At 45.2% G+C, this 19526-nt stretch overlaps 1 protein-coding gene across 1 annotated transcript; it reads left to right on the forward strand.

The window, feature by feature from the left end:
• The first annotated feature begins 206 nt into the window (after positions 1 to 206).
• Positions 207 to 2865, forward strand: LOC307017203 (piggyBac transposable element-derived protein 3-like). Its single transcript, XM_079646750.1, has 2 exons — positions 207 to 1675; positions 1851 to 2865. Exons 1-2 carry the CDS (start codon positions 622 to 624, stop codon positions 2579 to 2581), a joined length of 1785 nt encoding a protein of 594 aa, XP_079502876.1. The 5' UTR covers positions 207 to 621; the 3' UTR covers positions 2582 to 2865.
• The last annotated feature ends 16661 nt before the right edge of the window (positions 2866 to 19526 follow it).

Genomic DNA, 19526 nt, shown 5'->3' on the forward strand with positions numbered 1-19526 from the left:
ACCCAAATCACATTTCTGAAAGGTCATGTGACCATTGGGATGACCTCATGTTCAATTAGCAGCCACCTTTCCTGACTGTTTTCTCCACAAGCTAACTTCAGTCTGCCAGCTAATTTGCCCCTCTGCCCATCCTGAGGATAAAAGGTAAGATCCATCAAATCCTATGGTTGAAATATTGGATAACATGTTGTTTGTCGAATATAAATCATTGTTTAGACTTTTATTTTTTATTCTGTGGTAAAAGAGCAAGTAAATATGTGTGTGACATAGACGTCACTGCAGGCATTTAGACTAAACTGGTAAAAAAAATAAGTGTTGTGACCTATATGTCACAATTAGAAAACTTGTCATTATCTGATCAGTTTACTTAATTCAATTATACTCAGTAATATATTGTTATTATATTATATATATATAGCTAGCTATAACTAGTAATAACTAGTTACTTATACTACTATCTAGCTAGCTACCTACAACATGGCAGGTTTAGGACTAACGTCATGTGGCACTTTACCTCACAGCTGGAAATGATAATTACCGTGCTGTAGGGTAAAGTGCTACCAACGTTACATGATGACATCAGCTGAAAGTCATGATTATTTTCCATATTTTCTTCTCTAGATGAACAGGAAAAATAGGTGGGATGGAGACAAGGACATCCAGAAGATCCTGGAAATAATCCTGGATGGAAACGAAAGTGAGGTGGAGGGATTAGGTGGTGAGGATGAAGATGAGGATGAATTTGATGATCCTGTCTTAGATCCTGATTATCAGGAGGAGCCATATGAGTCGGAAAGCGACATAGGGGAAGAGGAACCACCTCAACCAGAGGGAGAAGAACCTCCTTATGAAGAACCTCCGACTGCAGCATCCCACCGTTCTACTGGCCAAGAAAGATTCTTATGGCGAAAAAAAGCTTTTGAAACACCAGACCACACCTTCAAAGGAGAGAGGGTCCAACCTCCAGATGAGCTCCCCACTCCCCTGCAGTACTTCAGGAGGTTCATTACAGATGAGATGCTTGTGGCAATGATGGAGCAAACCAACCTCTACAGCGTTCAAACCTCTGCCACCCACAAGAACGTGCAGACCACAGTAAAGGAGCTGGAAATCCTAATCGGCATGTACCTGCGCATGGGACTTTGCCAGCTTCCAGGAAACCGTGTCTACTGGGAAAACGACACAAGGATTGGCATGGTCGCTGACAACATGTCACGCGACCGTTTCCAGACCCTCCTCACATCTCTCCACTTCACCGACAACGAGGCTCCATCCAACAGGCAAAAAGGGGATAAGTGCTGGAAGATCCGTCCATGGCTTGACATGTTCCGCAAACAATGTCTCCAGATCACCCCGATGGAGCACAACTCCATCGATGAACAGATGGTCTCGTTCAGAGGAACGCGCTGCCCCATCAGGCAATATGTGAAGGGCAAACCCCACCCCTGGGGATTCAAGATCTGGGCCCGTTGCTCATCCGACGGAATCCTATGTGATTTCCAGGTCTATGAAGGTGGCACTGGGAAAAGAACCACACTTGGAATGGGAGGAGATGTGGTCGTCAAGTTGTGTGAAACTCTTCCATCAGGCCAGAACTACAAAGTGTTCGCCGACAACCTCTTCTCTTCAGCCGCACTGGTGCGAGAGCTTCGTCAGCGGCAGATCTTCTACACAGGTAACACACACACACACATACATACACGCACACACACACAAACACACACACACACACACACACACACACACACACACACACACACACACACACAGGTAATAACAACATACCTATGGTCTCATTCTCCTTTGTTTCTAGTTTTGACTCATCTTGTCTTACTCTTTATGTATTACAGGAACAGTCCGCAGCAATCGCCTGGCTGGATGTCAGCTTGAGGATGACAAGAGTCTTGCCAAGAGAGGCAGAGGATCTTTCGATTGCCGGGTGGAGAAAGAGGGGTCCATGGCCATAGTAAAGTGGCATGACAACAGACTTGTCACCTTGATCTCCTCTCAAACAGCAGTGGAACCACAAGACAAAGCTAGGCGCTGGAGCAAACCCCAGAAGGCATTCCTTGACGTCATCCGGCCCAATGTCGTCAAAGAGTACAACACCTTCATGGGGGGGGTGGATCTCATGGATAGATGCCTTCTCCGGTACAAATACCACATGAGATCACGGAGATGGTACATCTACCTCTTCTGGCACACCATCATGGTAGCCCTGGTCAACGCGTGGCTGATCTACAAGAACGACTGCAAGCTGATCGGTGAGAGAGCACTGAATCTAAGAAGATTCCAGGCAGAGGTGGCAACTTGCCTCATCCTCATCCAGGCAAGAAGGGGGCGCCCATCACTTGACATGAACACTCCATCTCCTTCAGCACCTCCCACGAGAAAGAGAGTCCGTGTTGGAGTTCCTGATGATGTCCGTAAGGACCACTTTGGACACTGGCCCGTGAAATCTACCAAGCGTGGCCGCTGCACAGTCTGCAAAACAAATGCAACCACCACCCTGTGTGAGAAATGCGACGTGCGTCTCTGCTTCACAGAAGAGAGAAACTGCTTCAAAGGCTACCATTTCTAAACAGCCAGCAGTAGGCTTGGAAAGGATAGTGTAGGATGACTGGGAGGAGAAGAGGAACGGGAAGTTGTTGAGATTTAGGTGTTGTGGAATTAAAAATATTCCTGGTGATTATTGACACTCTGTTTCACGTGTTCCAAATGGTTCCAAATCTACCAGGCAACATGTTTTCTATTGTTCAGATTGTACTTTTCCTGCTGTTGATCTGAAATAATTTCTAGCCGGACATTGTTTTTTTTATTATTCAAGTGGCATTGGATGTTGATAAAAATAAAAAGTCAGCTACATTCTCAGTCTGATTAATTTTAGACAAATGAAGATTGACATTGACCTAACAGACAAAGATCCACCTCTCACCTGGTCCAGTTTGAAATGTCAGACACCTGGTGTGAAAAATGAATGAATGGCACTTGTTCTACACTAGTAATACATGGCATATTACATATAATAGATATAATACATATTGTATTGTCTCTTGAGGACAGTGTGGGACATGGACATGGTCTTTGAATAGAGTGCAATTGCGTTATCAACACAGGTGAGTCAGGTGAGCACTAATGATCAGTCCCTTGCTGCAGGTGTGGTGCTCTGGCGACAACACTTGACCTTTATTTGATGATAACTCCTTCTGGGAAGGTCTTATGGACCTTGGGGAATGGACTTGATATAATTGTTCCTTGGGAAATGTAGATGTTAAAAAACATATGGCATGCCTAGGTGTAGAGATGTTTGGTGGGGGCAATTTTGGGGCCAATAATGGCATGCGGGCCCTTTTGGGGGCAATCGGAAAATGCAAATACTCCTTTCTCTCTCTGTGCTCTTTCTGAGATGGTTTGACCATGACTAAGTCATCTGAAATGGATTCCATTCCTTCTCAGCTTTCCAACCATACATAATATGCCTATGGTAACATCTTTGGAAGCTTCAGAGTTAATGGAATGTGCTCAGGAATGTCAGAAATGTCAGAAAACACTGTACATTTAATAATTGAATTTAACAATCAAATAAGACTGCAGTGACACTGATGTCACTTTTCAGATCTCTGTCATCTGGTGGTGGAATTTAGATTTTTTTTTTAGACATGTGTTCTATGTGCTCTATTCAACCTGTGTTATGCTCCCACTAATTTTTATTGAGCCAGAAATTGGTCCAGGTTCTTATGGGTTAAAAAAAAAATATTTTCGGCCTGTTTCCGGTATTTGTTAATGATTATGTGATGATATATGTGAGATGTGAGACTGGAATTGCACCGGTGAAAATAACGTATCTTTAGACGCGGATTTTGTTAAACTAATACGTTTGCGCTGTGGACCAACACTATACATTGACGGGGAAAGGGGTAGCAATAAAGATAACAACATTAAACAGTTAAACAACATAACAGAAATAATATCGATAGCAGCGTCCCTAGCAACCACCTTGGTAACAATGAAAACGTTCTATGGACGCAATTTCCTGAAGTAATCTTCGTAATAACTAGCAAAGTAAAGATCATGTACATCCACTGCACACATAATCTGAAATAATAACTCATATTTCTCGCATCAAATGACATCAAAACGCATTTTAATGGCCAAACTAACTTTAAAATAGGCATTTTCCACCGAGAATAAAACGAAGTTCGGCCATGTTTTCTTTTTCTGCAGGGAGAAATTTGAAGATCACGTGACATAGACGCCAGCCTTTGGAATGAATGGTGAAAAAAACAGGGTTTGTCAAACAGAGCAGATGGTGTAGTCCTAAACGATAGCTTGGGATTCTGGGTAGTGTACTGCCATCCTTTACTCCGAAAAAATATTTGTTTTTCCGAATCGAAGGGGAAAAATACAAAAGCATTGCACACAATTTAAACCAATCAATGTTGTGTAATTAACAAGGATAATCTGTTGATGAACCTGGGGGCTGTGTTGTCTGGAACCTTGTGTTCCTGGTAGGGTCTCCCATGGCAAATTGGTCTCAGGCAAGGGGCCAGACTAAGAGTGGTTCACAAGACCTCATGAAAGACGACACACGAAGTGAGGATACCCGGCCCGGAGGAAGCCCGGGGTCCCCTTCTGGAGCCAGGCCCAGAAGGAGGACTCGTCGGCGAGCGTCTGGTGGCCGGGCTTGCCACGGAGCCCGGCCGGGTACAGCCCGAAAAGGCGACGTGGGCAACACCTCCGCTTCTCCGTCCCGCGGGCCCACCACCTACGGGAAACAGCGATGGGGTCGGGTGCGCTGCCAGAAGGGTGGCAGTGAAGGCAGAGGGTCTCGACGGACCAGACCCGGGCGACAGAAGCTGGCTTTGGGGACGTGGAACGTCACCTCTCTGGGGGGGAAGGAGTCGGAGCTTGTGCGGGAGGTTGAGCGTTACCAGTTGGATCTGGTTGGGCTCACCTCTACGCACAGCGTCGGCTCTGGAACCTTACTTCTGGATAGGGGTTGGACTCTATTCTTCTCCGGAGTTGCTCAAGGTGTGAGGCGCCGGGCGGGTGTGGGGATACTCACAAGTCCCCGGTTGGGTGCTTCATTGTTGGAGTCTACCCCAGTGGACGAGAGGGTTGCCTCCCTACGCCTGCGGGTTATGGGGGGGAAAACTCTGACTGTTGTGTGTGCTTATGCACCGAACAGCAGTTCAGAGTATACGGCCTTCTTGGAGACCCTGGAAAGAGTCCTGTATAGGGCTCCTGAAGGGGACTCTTTAATCTTGCTGGGAGACTTCAACGCACATGTGGGCAATGATGGAGACACTTGGAGGGGAGTGATTGGGAGGAACGGCCCCCCCTGATCTGAACCGGAGTGGTGGTTTGTTACTTGACTTCTGTGCTAGTCATGGATTGGCCATAACAAACACCATGTTCGAACATAAGGATGCTCATAAGTGTACGTGGTACCAGAGCACCCTAGGCAGAAGGTCCATGATCGATTTTGTTATCGTATCATCGGACCTGAGGCCGTATGTTTTGGACACTCGGGTAAAGAGAGGGGCGGAGTTGTCAACTGATCACCATCTGGTGGTGAGTTGGGTCGAGTGGCGGGGGAAGCCTCTGGATAGACCTGGTAAGCCCAAACGTGTAGTTCGGGTGAACTGGGAACGTCTGGAGGAGGCCCAAGTTCAGGACGCCTTCAACTCACACCTCCGGCGGAGCTTTTCGGGCATTCCTGTGGAGGTAGGGGACATTGAACCAGAGTGGTCGGTGTTCAAAGCCTCTATTGCCGAAGCCGCGGCGGGGAGCTGTGGTCTCAAGGTCCTAGGTGCCTCAAGGGGCGGTAACCCTCGAACCTCCTGGTGGACACCGGTGGTCAGGGAAGCCGTCCGACTGAAGAAGGAGGCCTTCAGGGATTTGTTATCCCGGGGGACTCCCGAGGCAGTTGCAAGGTACCGACAGGCCCGAAGGGCAGCAGCCTCAGCCGTGGCCGAGGCAAAGCAGCGGGTGTGGGAGAAGTTCGGAGAAGACATGGAGAAAGACTTTCAGGCGGCACCAAAGTTGTTCTGGAAAACTGTCCGACACCTCAGGAGGGGGAAGCAGGGAACCATCCAAGCTGTGTACAGTAAGGATGGGACGTTGTTGACCTCAACTGATGGAGTGTTAGGGCGTTGGAAGGAGCACTTTGAGGAACTCCTGAACCGGACAACTCCGCCCTCTATGTTAGAGGCAGAGCTGGAGTATGACGGGGGATCGAAACCAATCTCCCGGGGGGAAGTCACTGAGGTCGTCAAACAACTTCACAGTGGCAAAGCCCCAGGGGTGGATGAGATCCGCCCAGAAATGCTGAAGGCTCTGGGTGTTGAGGGACTGTCATGGTTGACACGTCTCATCAACGTTGCGTGGAAGTCGGAAACAGTACCGAAGGAGTGGCAGACCGGGGTGGTGGTTCCCCTTTTCAAAAAGGGGGATCAGAGGGTGTGTGCCAATTACAGAGGCATCACACTACTCAGCCTCCCCGGGAAAGTTTACTCTAAGGTACTCGAAAGGAGGGTCAGGCCGATTGTCGAACCTCAGATTGAGGAGGAACAATGCGGATTCCGTCCTGGTCGTGGAACGACGGATCAGCTTTTTACTCTCGCAAGGATCCTGGAGGGGGCCTGGGAGTACGCTTATCCAGTCTACATGTGTTTTGTAGACTTGGAGAAGGCATATGACCGGGTTCCCAGGGAGTCACTGTGGGAGGTGCTGCGGGAGTATGGGGTGAGGGGGTCTCTACTCAGGGCCATCCAATCTCTGTACTCCCAAAGCGAGAGCTGTGTCCGGGTCCTCGGTAGTAAGTCGGACCCATTTCAGGTGAGGGTTGGCCTCCGCCAGGGCTGCGCTTTGTCACCAATCCTGTTTGTAATATACATGGATCGGATTTCGAGGCGTAGTCGTGGGGGAGGGGGTCTGCAGTTCGGTGGACTAAGGATTGCACCACTGCTTTTTGCAGATGATGTGGTTCTGATGGCTTCATCGGTCTGCGACCTTCAGCACTCACTGGATCGGTTCGCAACCGAGTGTGAAGCGGCTGGGATGAGGATCAGCACCTCCAAATCTGAGGCCATGGTTCTCAGCAGGAAACCGATGGACTGTCCACTCCAAGTAGGGAATGAGTCCTTACCCCAAGTGAAGGAGTTCAAGTATCTCGGGGTCTTGTTCTCGAGTGAGGGAACAATGGAGCGTGAGATGGGTCGGAGAATCGGAGCAGCGGGAGCGGTACTGCAGTCTCTTTACCGCACCGTTGTGACGAAAAGGGAGCTGAGCCAGAAGGCAAAGCTCTCTGTCTACCGGGCCATTTTCGTTCCTACCCTCACCTATGGTCATGAAGGATGGGTCATGACCGAAAGAACGAGATCGCGGGTACAAGCGGCCGAGATGGGTTTTCTCCGCAGGGTGGCTGGTGTCTCCCTTAGGGATAAGGTGAGAAGTTCGGTCATCCGGGAGGGACTCGGAGTTGAACCGCTCCTCCTTCGCGTCGAAAGGAGCCAGTTGAGGTGGTTCGGGCACCTAGTTAGGATGCCACCTGGGCGCCTCCCTAGGGAGGTGTTCCAGGCACGTCCAGCTGGGAAGAGACCAAGGGGTAGACCTAGAACCAGATGGAGGGATTATATCTCTTCTCTGGCCTGGGAGCGCCTTGGGATCCCCCAGTCAGAGCTGGTTGATGTGGCCAGGGAAAAGAAAGTTTGGGGCTCTCTGCTGGAACTGCTACCTCCGCGACCCGACCACGGATAAGCGGGAGAAGATGGATGGATGGATGGATGGGTATTATTAATAATAATATGATAACGTGCAATTACGTAACTGCCACTACGTTTTAATTTTTGCACTATAACTACTAAATACTGCTAATAATAATTGCATTGATTGTGTGACTTTCTATGTTTCTACGTTTCATGTTGTCTGTGGATGTTTAATTGCTGTTTTTGCTGCTGTGTTTATTGTGTTTATTGTATTTTGTTACTCTGGCACAACAATTTCCTTCGGGATAAATAAAGTCTTATCTTATCTTATCTTATCTTATCTTATCTTCACCCACACACCCAGACCCTCTGGCAGAGGAGGTGGCACTGGTATCCTGCTTTCTCCCAACTGGAGCTTTTCCCTCTTCAAGCTACCTAACTCCTTCCACCTTTGAATTCCATGCCGTCACAGTAACCCATCCTATACAATTAACCATTGTTGTTCTCTACTGTCCACCAGGCGCCTTGGGGGACTTCTTGGAGGAGTTAGATAATCTCCTCTCACACATCCCTGAAACTGGCTTCTCGGAGACTTCAACCTCCAGACAGGGAAGATATCTGAACTAACATCTCTTTTAACCGCCTTTGCTTTTACAATAGCCTCATCCCAATACCCCTCCTCGACTCCTCTCTTCCCCTCCTCCAGGCCTTGACCCTGAAATCGATCAAGACACGCCATTTTGAAGGACGTCCCAATAGCTGAAATGCACACGGAGGAGTCGAGGAGGGGTGAGGGAGGAGGGGTGCGGGAGGAGACGAAAGGGAGGATACACGCGAGCAGACTACGTGGAAGTGTTTTCACTACTCGCGTATAAAAGCCACGCCCCCACCTTCACAGCTGGTCGATTTCAACAGAGGAAAACCCACAACTGGAAGGTGAGTGGAAAAGCGTCACATAAATGTATAAGTGGTCACAGCTCCGCGGGAATTATTATGTGCAATTCATTACTAAAAGGCTTTCACATTACTATAATTATATTTTTATTTAAATGTAGGCTACATTTTACACCAAAACGGAACACAAAAGCAGGACCAACCATCATACATTGAATACCTTGACTAACAAGAGAAAGATTCATTCATTTAAATAAATATTTAACCAGAAATGGGCCGGTTCTAAGGGGTTATTCAGTTAAGCCCGATGAGAGGGGATACAGCTGTGCACATGTCATCATTAACAGACGTCGTTTAAGAGTGACGTTTGAGTGAACGAGGACATCCCAATGAATACCTGAGGACTCCTCTGTCCTCACGTCACCTCCTCGTGTCTCTCGCTCGCATCTTACGGAGGCGGAGCTAAGATGCAAGGAAGGGACGCGAGTGAGGGAAAGGAGGAGTCGAGGAGGGGTATTGGGATGAGGCTACTGTCTCCATCCCCACCAACTCATAACGCTGGCAATGCCCTTGATCTCATATTCTCAAGGAACTGCACTACTTCTAACCTCTCTGTAAACCCGCTCCACACATCCGATCACTTCTTCATTTCATTCTCTCTACCCTTTTCCAAACATAACAAACTAATCTCTTCTAATTCTGCACCTGTCCGCTGCAACCTTCATTACCTCTCCCCCTCTACCTTTGCCTCATCGGTGCTCTCAGCCCTCCCTTCCTCTGACTCGTTCCAACTCCTGCCTCCAAACTCTGCTGCAGAAACTCTCCTCTCTACTCTCTCATCCTCTCTGGACTCTCTCTGTCCTCTCACATCTCGGCAGGCTCGTCAGTCCCCTCCTGCTCCCTGGCTAAATGACGCACTGCGTGCTAATAGAACCATCCTTCGGGCAGCAGAGCGGAAATGGTGGAAATCCAAACACCATGACGATCTCCTAACCTATCAGGCTCTCCTCTCCTCTTTCTCTGCTTCCATCTCTCAGGCAAAAAGCACTTTCTTTCAAGATAAGATCCAATATTCCTATTCCAATCCCCAAAAACTATTTTCCATCTTCTCCACCCTCTTGGACCCCCCCAAAGCCCCTTCCCCCTCCTCCCTTCTGTGCGACTTTGTTAACCACCATATTCGCTCTTCTTTTTCTGACTCACCTTTACTCACTGCTGGGTCACCAGACCCACCTTTCACCCACACACTGACTTCCTTCTCCCCTCTCTCTCCAAGTGAGGTTCTTACCCTCATTACCTCTGCCCGTCCTACCACCTGTCCTCTGGACCCTATCCCCTCAAACCTCCTTCGAACTATCGCTCCTGATTTTCTACCGTTTCTCACCCATTTCATCAACACTTCTCTAACTTCTGGTCACTTTCTAAACAGTCTCAAGGAGGCAAGAGTAAACCCTCTCCTAAAGAAACCCACTCTCAACCCATCTGATGTTATAAACTACAGGCCTGTCTCTCTCCTCCCGTTCCTGTCTAAAACGCTTGAACGCGCTGTCTTTAAACAACTCTCCTGTTATCTCCATCAGAACAACCTTCTGGATCCGCACCAGTCTGGTTTCAAGGCAGGTCACTCAACAGAAACTGCCCTCCTTGCTGTCACTGAGGAACTGCACACGGCTAAAGCAGCCTCCCTCTCCTCTGTCATCATTCTTTTGGAGCTGTCTGCTGCATTCGACACGGTGAATCATCAGATCCTCCTTCGCACTGTCCGAGATCTTGGAGTTTCAGGCTCTGCACTTTCCCTCCTCACCTCATACTTCAAAGACCGCACCTACAGGGTAACTTGGAGAGGGTCCGCGTCCGACCCTTGTCAATTAACTACAGGGGTCCCTCAGGGCTCTGTTCTTGGTCCCCTCCTCTTCTCCTTGTACACAAAAGCAACAAAAAGACACAATTAGTGTGCTGCATAATGTTCACATTTTAAGAATAATGACTGAATTATTCTAAAACCAGACCAGTTAAGCTGTAGATAACAAACAATCGAATTTCTAGAATCAGTAATCTGAAGACAAAAGGACAGACATATTCAAACTAACATGATTCATGATACTGAAACTATTCAAACTGAGCGTGTATGTTTACAAAAAGTCATGATGCCACGTTGGTCTGTAGGCCTTTTCATCTCTGCATCACCAAGTAACACCTTTCTCAGGCTACATTATGGTGTCAAGACACTGAGGAGAAATCCTGAGAATTAATTAAATGCACTATGGCAAAAGGAAACTTATCTAGGCTCTGTCAACTATTACATGCCTCTGGGTGTGATACTATTCTTCCTAGCAGATTTTGAAGCTGCTGGAAGTTGCCTGCCAAGCCTCTTTGGTTTGTGGAAGCTGATTTCCCTCAATGGAGCTGGTCTGACTTCTTTCCTGCTGATGTCTTTCCACATGCACAATCCAGAAGTAACCGCTGCTTTCTCTATCCTTCCCATCCTAACATAGAGCTCAACTTTGAATAATATGACCCAAGCCTGAAAATTCACAAAATCATAATAAACATACTGGGCTTGAAAGTAACATTTGCTCTCAGACAAATCTCGGCTCTGGCTATGAAGTAGGTAAACATCTAACTTACTAGACATGTGAGTATCCTAAGCTTAATCAGGTTTTGAATGTAACTGAATGATATTGGCTGCTGACATTTTGAACCCTGTTGTCACTGTGTTGTTGTTCATGAACATGTTAGTTTCAAACCCTGGTTATGATGAGAAAGTTACAGGGCAAGGCATACGATTTTTGATATGGAAAGGAGAGTAATAGCCAGCTGAAAGGACAGTAACACACCCCTGAACTGTTACCTACAAGCCCACAACACCAAATAATAGGCTACTTACCCCGCCATACAGGTGCAATTCGCTGTGAGGACGTAGTTTTCTCGTTGGTTGATTATGACCCAAGCCTCATACATCGTTGTCTTGTGTCCTTGTCTTTGACTAGGGAGAATTTCTGATCTCAAAATACAAAACTCTGAGTCTATGTCATGGTATTTGACGTTCTGTACATGACCACAGACAACGTATTCGTAAGCATCCACTGACTTATAGGCTCGTAATTTCTCTCTGGTGTACACGCTCGGTTTCTCAATTAAATAGGTATATATATCTGGCCACTGTATATTCGGCCACTTGCTAACGTCTTCAACCCACTCATCAATAGAACACGGATCTGGAAGTCGGACACCATTTGTCAAAGTCAACTTGTTAAGGTAACATTCACGATCTTTAGTTGATAATCCCCTTGCGTAGCTTGACAAGCTGTTTATCTCTGCCATCCTTCTGTTGCCACAATGCGCGTGCATACGTTCTACGTCATCATTGTGTACAAACACAAAAAGGGTCTATTGGGCCGGCCAATTGGCTACAGAGGGCTAGCAGTGTGTTGCCAGCATCGACACATATTATTGTTCTACTGTTTGCCATTGTCAATCAATCATGGGCTGACAGGCTCAGAGAGCCCTGACAGTGCTTTCAATCACAACACAAACCAGGGTGGGGCGGGACCTCATGGCATGGGCGGGAGTCGCGGGACGGCCTGCTGCTGAGCTGAAAATGGATAAGCAGAAGAAACGCCCGGGTGGCGCTGAGAAAACTGCGACTTAAAAAGCTGAAGTCTCTGGAGGTGGAGGCTGCTAAATATTCTAAATTGACGGACCTATTTGGTTCCGGGGTCACCGCCCCAGCAGGTGGTGCTGCGCCGGGAGGGGAGACGAGCGAGTGGAGGCATACATGGTAAGTAACGTTAGGCTGGGGCTGGCTAGGCTACATTTTTGAGATATGTCCAAAAAAAAAGTAGAAAACGTTTTTACATTGAATGTGATGTGACCTAATTAACTGCATAGTCCTACTTGTGACAACATATTAGCCCAGAGTTGAAGGGCTGTGAATGTTGGTAGTTGTGGTTGATTTTGCCGAATTGTGATATTATGGGTTATTATTGTTCAGATGATTTAGCTAGGCTAGCTAAGAGCTGCTAACGTCAGCGGTTTCTTGTTGCCATAGCAACAGTAAACGTTCACATGGACCAACGAGCTGTAAGTAGAGATGAAGCTGCAGAATCAAGGTGTATTGTAAATACAGATGAGATACTTTGAATTTTAGCACAAAATACAAGTAAACCTATAGGAAATACATAGATTAATTTGCAATATTTGCCATTTAATTTATTGTAATCTTTCAATTCATTTATTGTTTACTGAGGTGATAACTATTTCATAATTTGTGTGTAACTTTAATTTCTGTGTAAATGTGTTACTTTTACTGTAGTTTTCAAATGGCTGTGTATAGTGCTGTCTTGAGCATTTTCAGGTATTGTCACAAAGATCTGACTTTTTTGCATTGGAAATCACTAAGTGTCATCATGAAAACATGGCAAAGCCACTAGTGTTGTTACGCTCGCGAACGTTTCGTTCAATATGAACTAATCTTTTATCTTGTAAATTATTCTGTGGTTTTGAGTTATTTCCCCATCCAATGATAAATGCTTTCCCTATGTCCAGCCCAGACAGGTTCAGGGCAAGTCCAGCTGGTCAGTTCAGGGAGAGACCCAGACCAATTCAGGCAGTATATTGTTATTCTGTTATCCCTCTGCTCTGGTATTATTACCAATAAAGTTCATTACCAATACTCCTTGGTTTCTCGAGTGCTGCATTTGGGTCCTTCATAAGAGTGTGACCATTTTACTGTTTCATAGCTAATGAAAAAGTTGTTTAATGTCTTAATTTATATATAACATACTGTATATACAATTCCAAACCATATTCTTCCAAACTCTCTGCTGTAGTCCGACCACAAGGAGACTATTGATGTGTGTAGTGAGTTTGGTAGCACTCCAATGTATAATAGTGACGTTATTGAAGATTATACCATATATACATTGAAGATTTTACACTATAAATATTAACCAAAATTATTCAAAAGCACATTCTTCCAAACTCTGTAGTATGACCAACAGGAGACTATTGATGTGTGTAGTGAGTTTGGTAGAAATATACTGTATAATAGTGAAGATATTGAAGATTATACCATATTTATTGAAGATTTTACACTATAAATATTCATCAAAATTATTCAAAAGCACATTCTTCCAAACTCTCTGCTGTAGTATGACCAACAGGAGACTATTGATGTGTTTAGTGAGTTTGGTAGCACTCCAATGTATAATAGTGACGTTATTGAAGATTATACCATATTTATTGAAGATTTTACACTATAAATATTCACCAAAATTATTCAAAAGCACATTCTTCCAAACTATCTAGTGTAGTATGACCAAAAGGACACTATTGATGTGTGTAGTGAGTTTGGTAGAAGTATACTGTATAATAGTGAAGATATTGAAGATTATACCATATTTATTGAAGATTTTACACTATAGATATTCATCAAAATTATTCAAAAGCACATTCTTCCAAACTCTCTGCTGTAGTATGACCAACAGGAGACTATTGATGTGTGTAGTGAGTTTGGTAGTAATATAACCTACTGTATAATACTAACGTTATTGAATATTATTGAATATTATTGTATTCTCTTTTTTCGGAGTTGCACTTTGCAGACGGTCCCTGAGCACTCATTTCTTCTCCGGCTGCAGATAGAGACAAGTGTAATGGGTCCAGTTTGGAGGACAGCACGTATTGGCTTTTTTTGATCAAAATGTGATTGTAGTTCGTTGTCAACCTTAACACGGTACTTAGGAGACACACTTTGTGTCTGAACAACGTTTTGTTCATGAGTTATTGATCCGTGAAATCTGAATCTGCCAATATCGTTCCAACTTTACTCAACTCTCCTCGACTCCCCTCCTCGACTCCTATCCTCGAGACGTAGTCCCGCTCACAGGAGATGCGAGCGGAAGACCGAGGAGGGGAGCCGAGGAGAGAGGAGGGGAAGCAGCAGGCAGTTAGAGAAATGAGAACTCCTCTCCTCTGAGCGGTCATTTTAAAGAGACGTCCATAAATGATGACAGGAGGCACAGCAGCCCTCTGTCTGATGGACAGATGTGTTCATGACGAATTACATATTTACTTTGAATTCATTGAGAGTGCCGTATAATGAGACAATAACAGGCACCAGATGCGGACACACGCACACAAATATATTTATATAAATATATACAATTTAAAGTATGAGAGCACTCTCATAATAACGTAACACAATCAGAGACTGGATATATCCCCCCCTCTCTCTGCTCGCTGAAATGGGGAATTGAAATTACGGTCCAAAAGTTGTATTTACAATAGGGCTGTCAGTCGATTAAAATATTTAATCTCGATTAATCGCATGATTGCCCATAGTTAATCGCGATTAATCGCAAATTAATCGCATATTTTTTATCTGTTCTAAATGTACCTTAGAGGAATATTTTTCAAGTTTTTAATACTGTTATCAACATGGAAGTGGACAAATATGCTTTATGCAAATGTTTATTATCATTTGAACAATGACAAATATTCTCATGAATATTGAACACAACAACCTCTGAACATTACAAATATTCGCCTCAATTCAACCTGGAACCTCTATCATACAATAATACAATACAAAGAGTGTGCGTGCGTGCGTGCGTGATGGTCGGATTGTTGGAGCTATGTGCAACTCAAGGCATATGCTCGAACGGGAGCTGCCTGGACGCTGCAATCATGTTGTGCACACTATCCGTGCTGATGTGCTGACTTTTCCCACAATGTCCCACTGTCTGGCTACCTGCATAAAGTCAAGCGCTCTGCGCAGTTGTCGGCGAAATGTCACTCCTCTGTTTTCATTTAAACAGCTCCTTATATCTGTTAGCGCAGCTAGCTAGCACCAGATGCTAACAACAACAACAATACACGTAAGGTCTCTCTGTCGCGCCACACATACACACACCTTCCCGGTCCTCCCGATGGCCAGTCGGTGCCTGCCGGTGAGCGTGGAAGTGTGGTCTGCCGCAAGCGGACGGCAAAAGCGGGGCTGTCATCATCAGCTTGTAGATGGTATTTTAAACTTGATGCGCTCTGAAACTACGGGGCGGCCGAGGACAAAAAATACACATGCGTTAATCGCCTTAAAATAATTAGTGGCGTTAATTAAAAAAAAAAAAAAATTCAACTTGACAGCCCTAATTTACGAGTATTAAAAGTAAGCAGAGGACACCAAACCAACTGAGACCCGTCTGTCCGCCACATCTAAGCACTGTACAACACACAGACCTACACACTGTACCACACACACACCTACACACTGTACCACACACACACCTACAGCTCCTAAAGCATAATCAGGCTACAGCCGTTGTGTATTTTATTATGTTAAGCACTAAATGGTCTTAGAACAATATCGACTCTTTGTTTGTAGTTATCTACTAAACTAAAGCAAATAAAGAGAGTAGGCCTGTTATACTGAGTGATATATATTATACACACTGCTCTGCTTTCTGCACGGACCTCACAGCTATTCTCTCTGGAAACATCGCGACGCGATGAAAGCAGTTTCTAAAATAATATCCAGGGAATGCATGCAGAGCTGTCATTGGCTGAGATAAGTCCGGCCGTGCGTCACGCCTCCACCGTTCCCGGAAATGCATGGAGGAACCATCAGTGTATCCTCGGTTATAGCTCCTCCAGAGAGCCTCCTTGACGCTCGATCCTCGGTCCTCGAAGTGCATTTAGAGAAATGAGATGTCCTTCAACATGGCGCGCTGAAATTCATTTCCGGGTCACTACCGGAGGATCGAGGAGTCGAGGAGGGGGATTTGATGAAATGAGAAAGGGCCTTTGACAGAGTATTACTCAACAAGTAGCCTACACAGTAAAAGTACTTCATTGTATTTGTGGTAGTAGTCTAACAAGTACTGAGTCCAACAGTACCAATTTTATTAATAACTTATGGATAAAATATCATTTTATCTCATCAAATATAGCAGAAGCGGCATGAGTTTGTTCTCAGGAGGGGACTTTGAGAGAGCATTACCCAAAAAGTACACAGTAAAAACTTGAGTCAAACAGTGTCAGTTTTATTAAGAACTTATGGTACAAATTACTTGTATTGCAAATAAAGCAGAAAAAAACATGCATTATTTTACTCTTGTACAACAATTACCATAAAGGCTCTATTAATTGCGCACTCAAAAATGTATAGCTGCTGATTTGACCAAGCGAACGCGAGAGGCTGAGTTGACCGCAGCTATGCAACAGCAACCGAAGCTAAACTGACTATCTTGACTACTTGTTGCTATCCTATTGTGGCATAAGCCGTTTTCTACAGGCACATTTGACCTTTTCATTATGATTCTACTTGTGATAGTCCGACAGCACAACCTGTGCAGCCCATGTATTGATTCCATCCGATAGCTGCTATAATACAAAACAACACGTCTGCCTGCTCTCCACAATGATCAATAACAGCGAACGGATGGTCAATGTAAGGTACAAATAAACAGAATCACACGAAGCCTGGTTAGTGTTGTCTGACTTTATAAAGTGTGTTATTTTTTTGTAAGTGTGTGGTTGCGTTGTAGTCACTTTGCTCAGCGCTACTGCTTGTTACAACTTTCATTTTCCGTACTCGCCATAAACTGTTATTATGGCTCAGGTTAATCTCGCCCCCCTCCGACGTGAGCGTGGTTCTTGGTTCTTGCCGGGCAGCCAAGTGGGGTCAGCTAAGAACCGGTTTTCGGTGTTTAGAGCCGGCTCTGCTGCGGCTGAAACTTGAAGAACCAGAGCTAAATCAGGCTGTAGCACGGAACCGGTTTCGTTTATTGGCAGTTTGCAAATCACTTAAGAGTACTGGAGTGTGAAACAAGATCTATTGAGTCAGTGTTGTGGTGCTGTTGCTTTGGTCTGGGTCTCTGGATCTAAGAGACAGCAAGCGCATTTCGTGGCATCTGCAGGCAGTGGCAAGTACTTCCGGCATCTGCCAAAGAGGCAGCTACTCCGTGGTATCTGTGGCAAGTATATGCCAGAGATGCCACAACTTGCCGAGGTAAGTAAATGCCACAACTTGCCGTGGCATTTGCGCATGCTGAACGGGAGTTGCCACAAGATGCCAGAGTTAAGAGAAGGTTTACGGTAGCTGCCACTAGCCTTCCGTGGCAAATGCTGATATTTAAACCCATATTTATCGCGTAAAATGTCGCTTTTTTGGCATGACTTTATCGGACTGATCTGTACACAAGACTGATGATCTGTTACTGATGGTCCGATCTCTATTTTTCAAAAAGATTAAACATTATATGTTCTATAGATTTTACTTGGAGAACGTGGTTTGTTAAAAATAAATAAACGTGCTATTTTTATTATAATACTCAAGATATATTATTAGTAAGTTGACATAAAGATCTAACATTGTTGACCAGAGGTGAGAAATAGGCTAACTTGTATACTCAAGTACTGTACTTGTGATTTAGAAATAGCCTACTTGTGCTTTAGTTGAGTATGTAAATGGTATGTTACTTAGTACTTACCCAACTACTAAGGTAAATTGTGTAATTGTAGCCTACTCCCCTACATTTATTTAATACGCTACCTTTAGTTACTTACTACAGATGCTGATTAATGATGATAAATATAATCAAGTCTTAAATCAGACTTTATAGTTACTCCTGGAGTAAATTCACAACCTACCCTACAGTATACAAAGTCATTAAAACTAGCTGCACCTTTACCAGCTTTGATAACACTTTAATGATCAATCATTATAATGAAAACATGTAATATGCACTTTAAGTATATTGTTATGCTAATCATTTTGCGCTTTTACTTGAGTAACATTTTAATGCAGGACTTTTACTTGTAACAGTATTCCAACATTTAGGTTGGCTACTTATACTTTTACTTCACAATAGAACCGCCAGGGGTCGCTGTATAGCCTACCTAAAACCACCAACGTGTCAAATGAACGAATGCATTGATTTTCAAGGTACAATGTTATTTTATTTATCATACTAGAACACAATGAGTGTTGCCACTACTCGCCGTGGCATGTGCCTTGGCATTTGTGGCATCTCCCACAGAGGCCACTACTCTGTGGCATCTGTGGCAAGTATATGCCACAGATGCCACAACTTGCAGTGGCTAGTCTATATGCCACAACTTGCCGTGGCAAGTAAATGCCACAGCTGCCACAACTTGCCGTGGCAAGTATATGCCACAACTTGCCGTGGCATTTGCGCATGCTCAACTGGAGTTGCCACAAGATGCCAGAGTTAAGAGAAGGTTAACGGTAGCTGCCACTCGCCTTCCGTGGCAAATGCTGATATTTAAACTCGTATTTATCGTGTAAAATGTCGCTGTTTAAGCCAACACACTCTCACTCCATAATCGTCCAGGAGCGACATTTGGTCAGGGTCCCGTGGCGTGCAGTTGTGACGCTCCTAGGCTCCTTCAGCTTCATAAAGGGACGCAAATAGCTTTCAACTGATTGCAATGTATTCCCATCTGCTGCAGGATTTGACGCTCATGGAAGCACGGCATTCGTTTGTGTCGGCTGCCCTTAAAGGCAATGTGAGCGTCCATTCCCATTGGATAACGGAGAATTGTACACCCGGAAGTAAGTATTCCCCTTACTGTCGATTGATTTTACAGTGATATCTGCACTACTCATCGACTAAAAAACACCAGATTCATCCATCCATCCATCTTCTCCCGCTTATCCGTGGTCGGGTCGCGGAGGTAGCAGTTCCAGCAGAGAGCCCCAAACTTTCTTTTCCCTGGCCACATCAACCAGCTCTGACTGGGGGATCCCAAGGCTCTCCCAGGCCAGAGAAGAGATATAATCCCTCCATCTGGTTCTAGGTCTACCCCTTGGTCTCTTCCCAGCTGGACGTGCCTGGAACACCTCCCTAGGGAGGCGCCCAGGTGGCATCCTAACTAGGTGCCCGAACCACCTCAACTGGC

Source organism: Notothenia rossii (assembly GCF_949606895.1).
Source record: "Notothenia rossii genome assembly, chromosome: 8".
Classification (NCBI taxonomy): domain Eukaryota; kingdom Metazoa; phylum Chordata; class Actinopteri; order Perciformes; family Nototheniidae; genus Notothenia; species Notothenia rossii.

Excerpts from the sequence above, each read along its gene's own strand:
- LOC307017203 (XM_079646750.1), top strand. The coding sequence starts at position 622 with ATGAACAGGAAAAATAGGTGGGATGGAGACAAGGACATCCAGAAGATC. Across the intron at positions 1,676-1,850 it reads GCGGCAGATCTTCTACACAG|GAACAGTCCGCAGCAATCGC; the intron begins GTAACACACACA and ends TATGTATTACAG.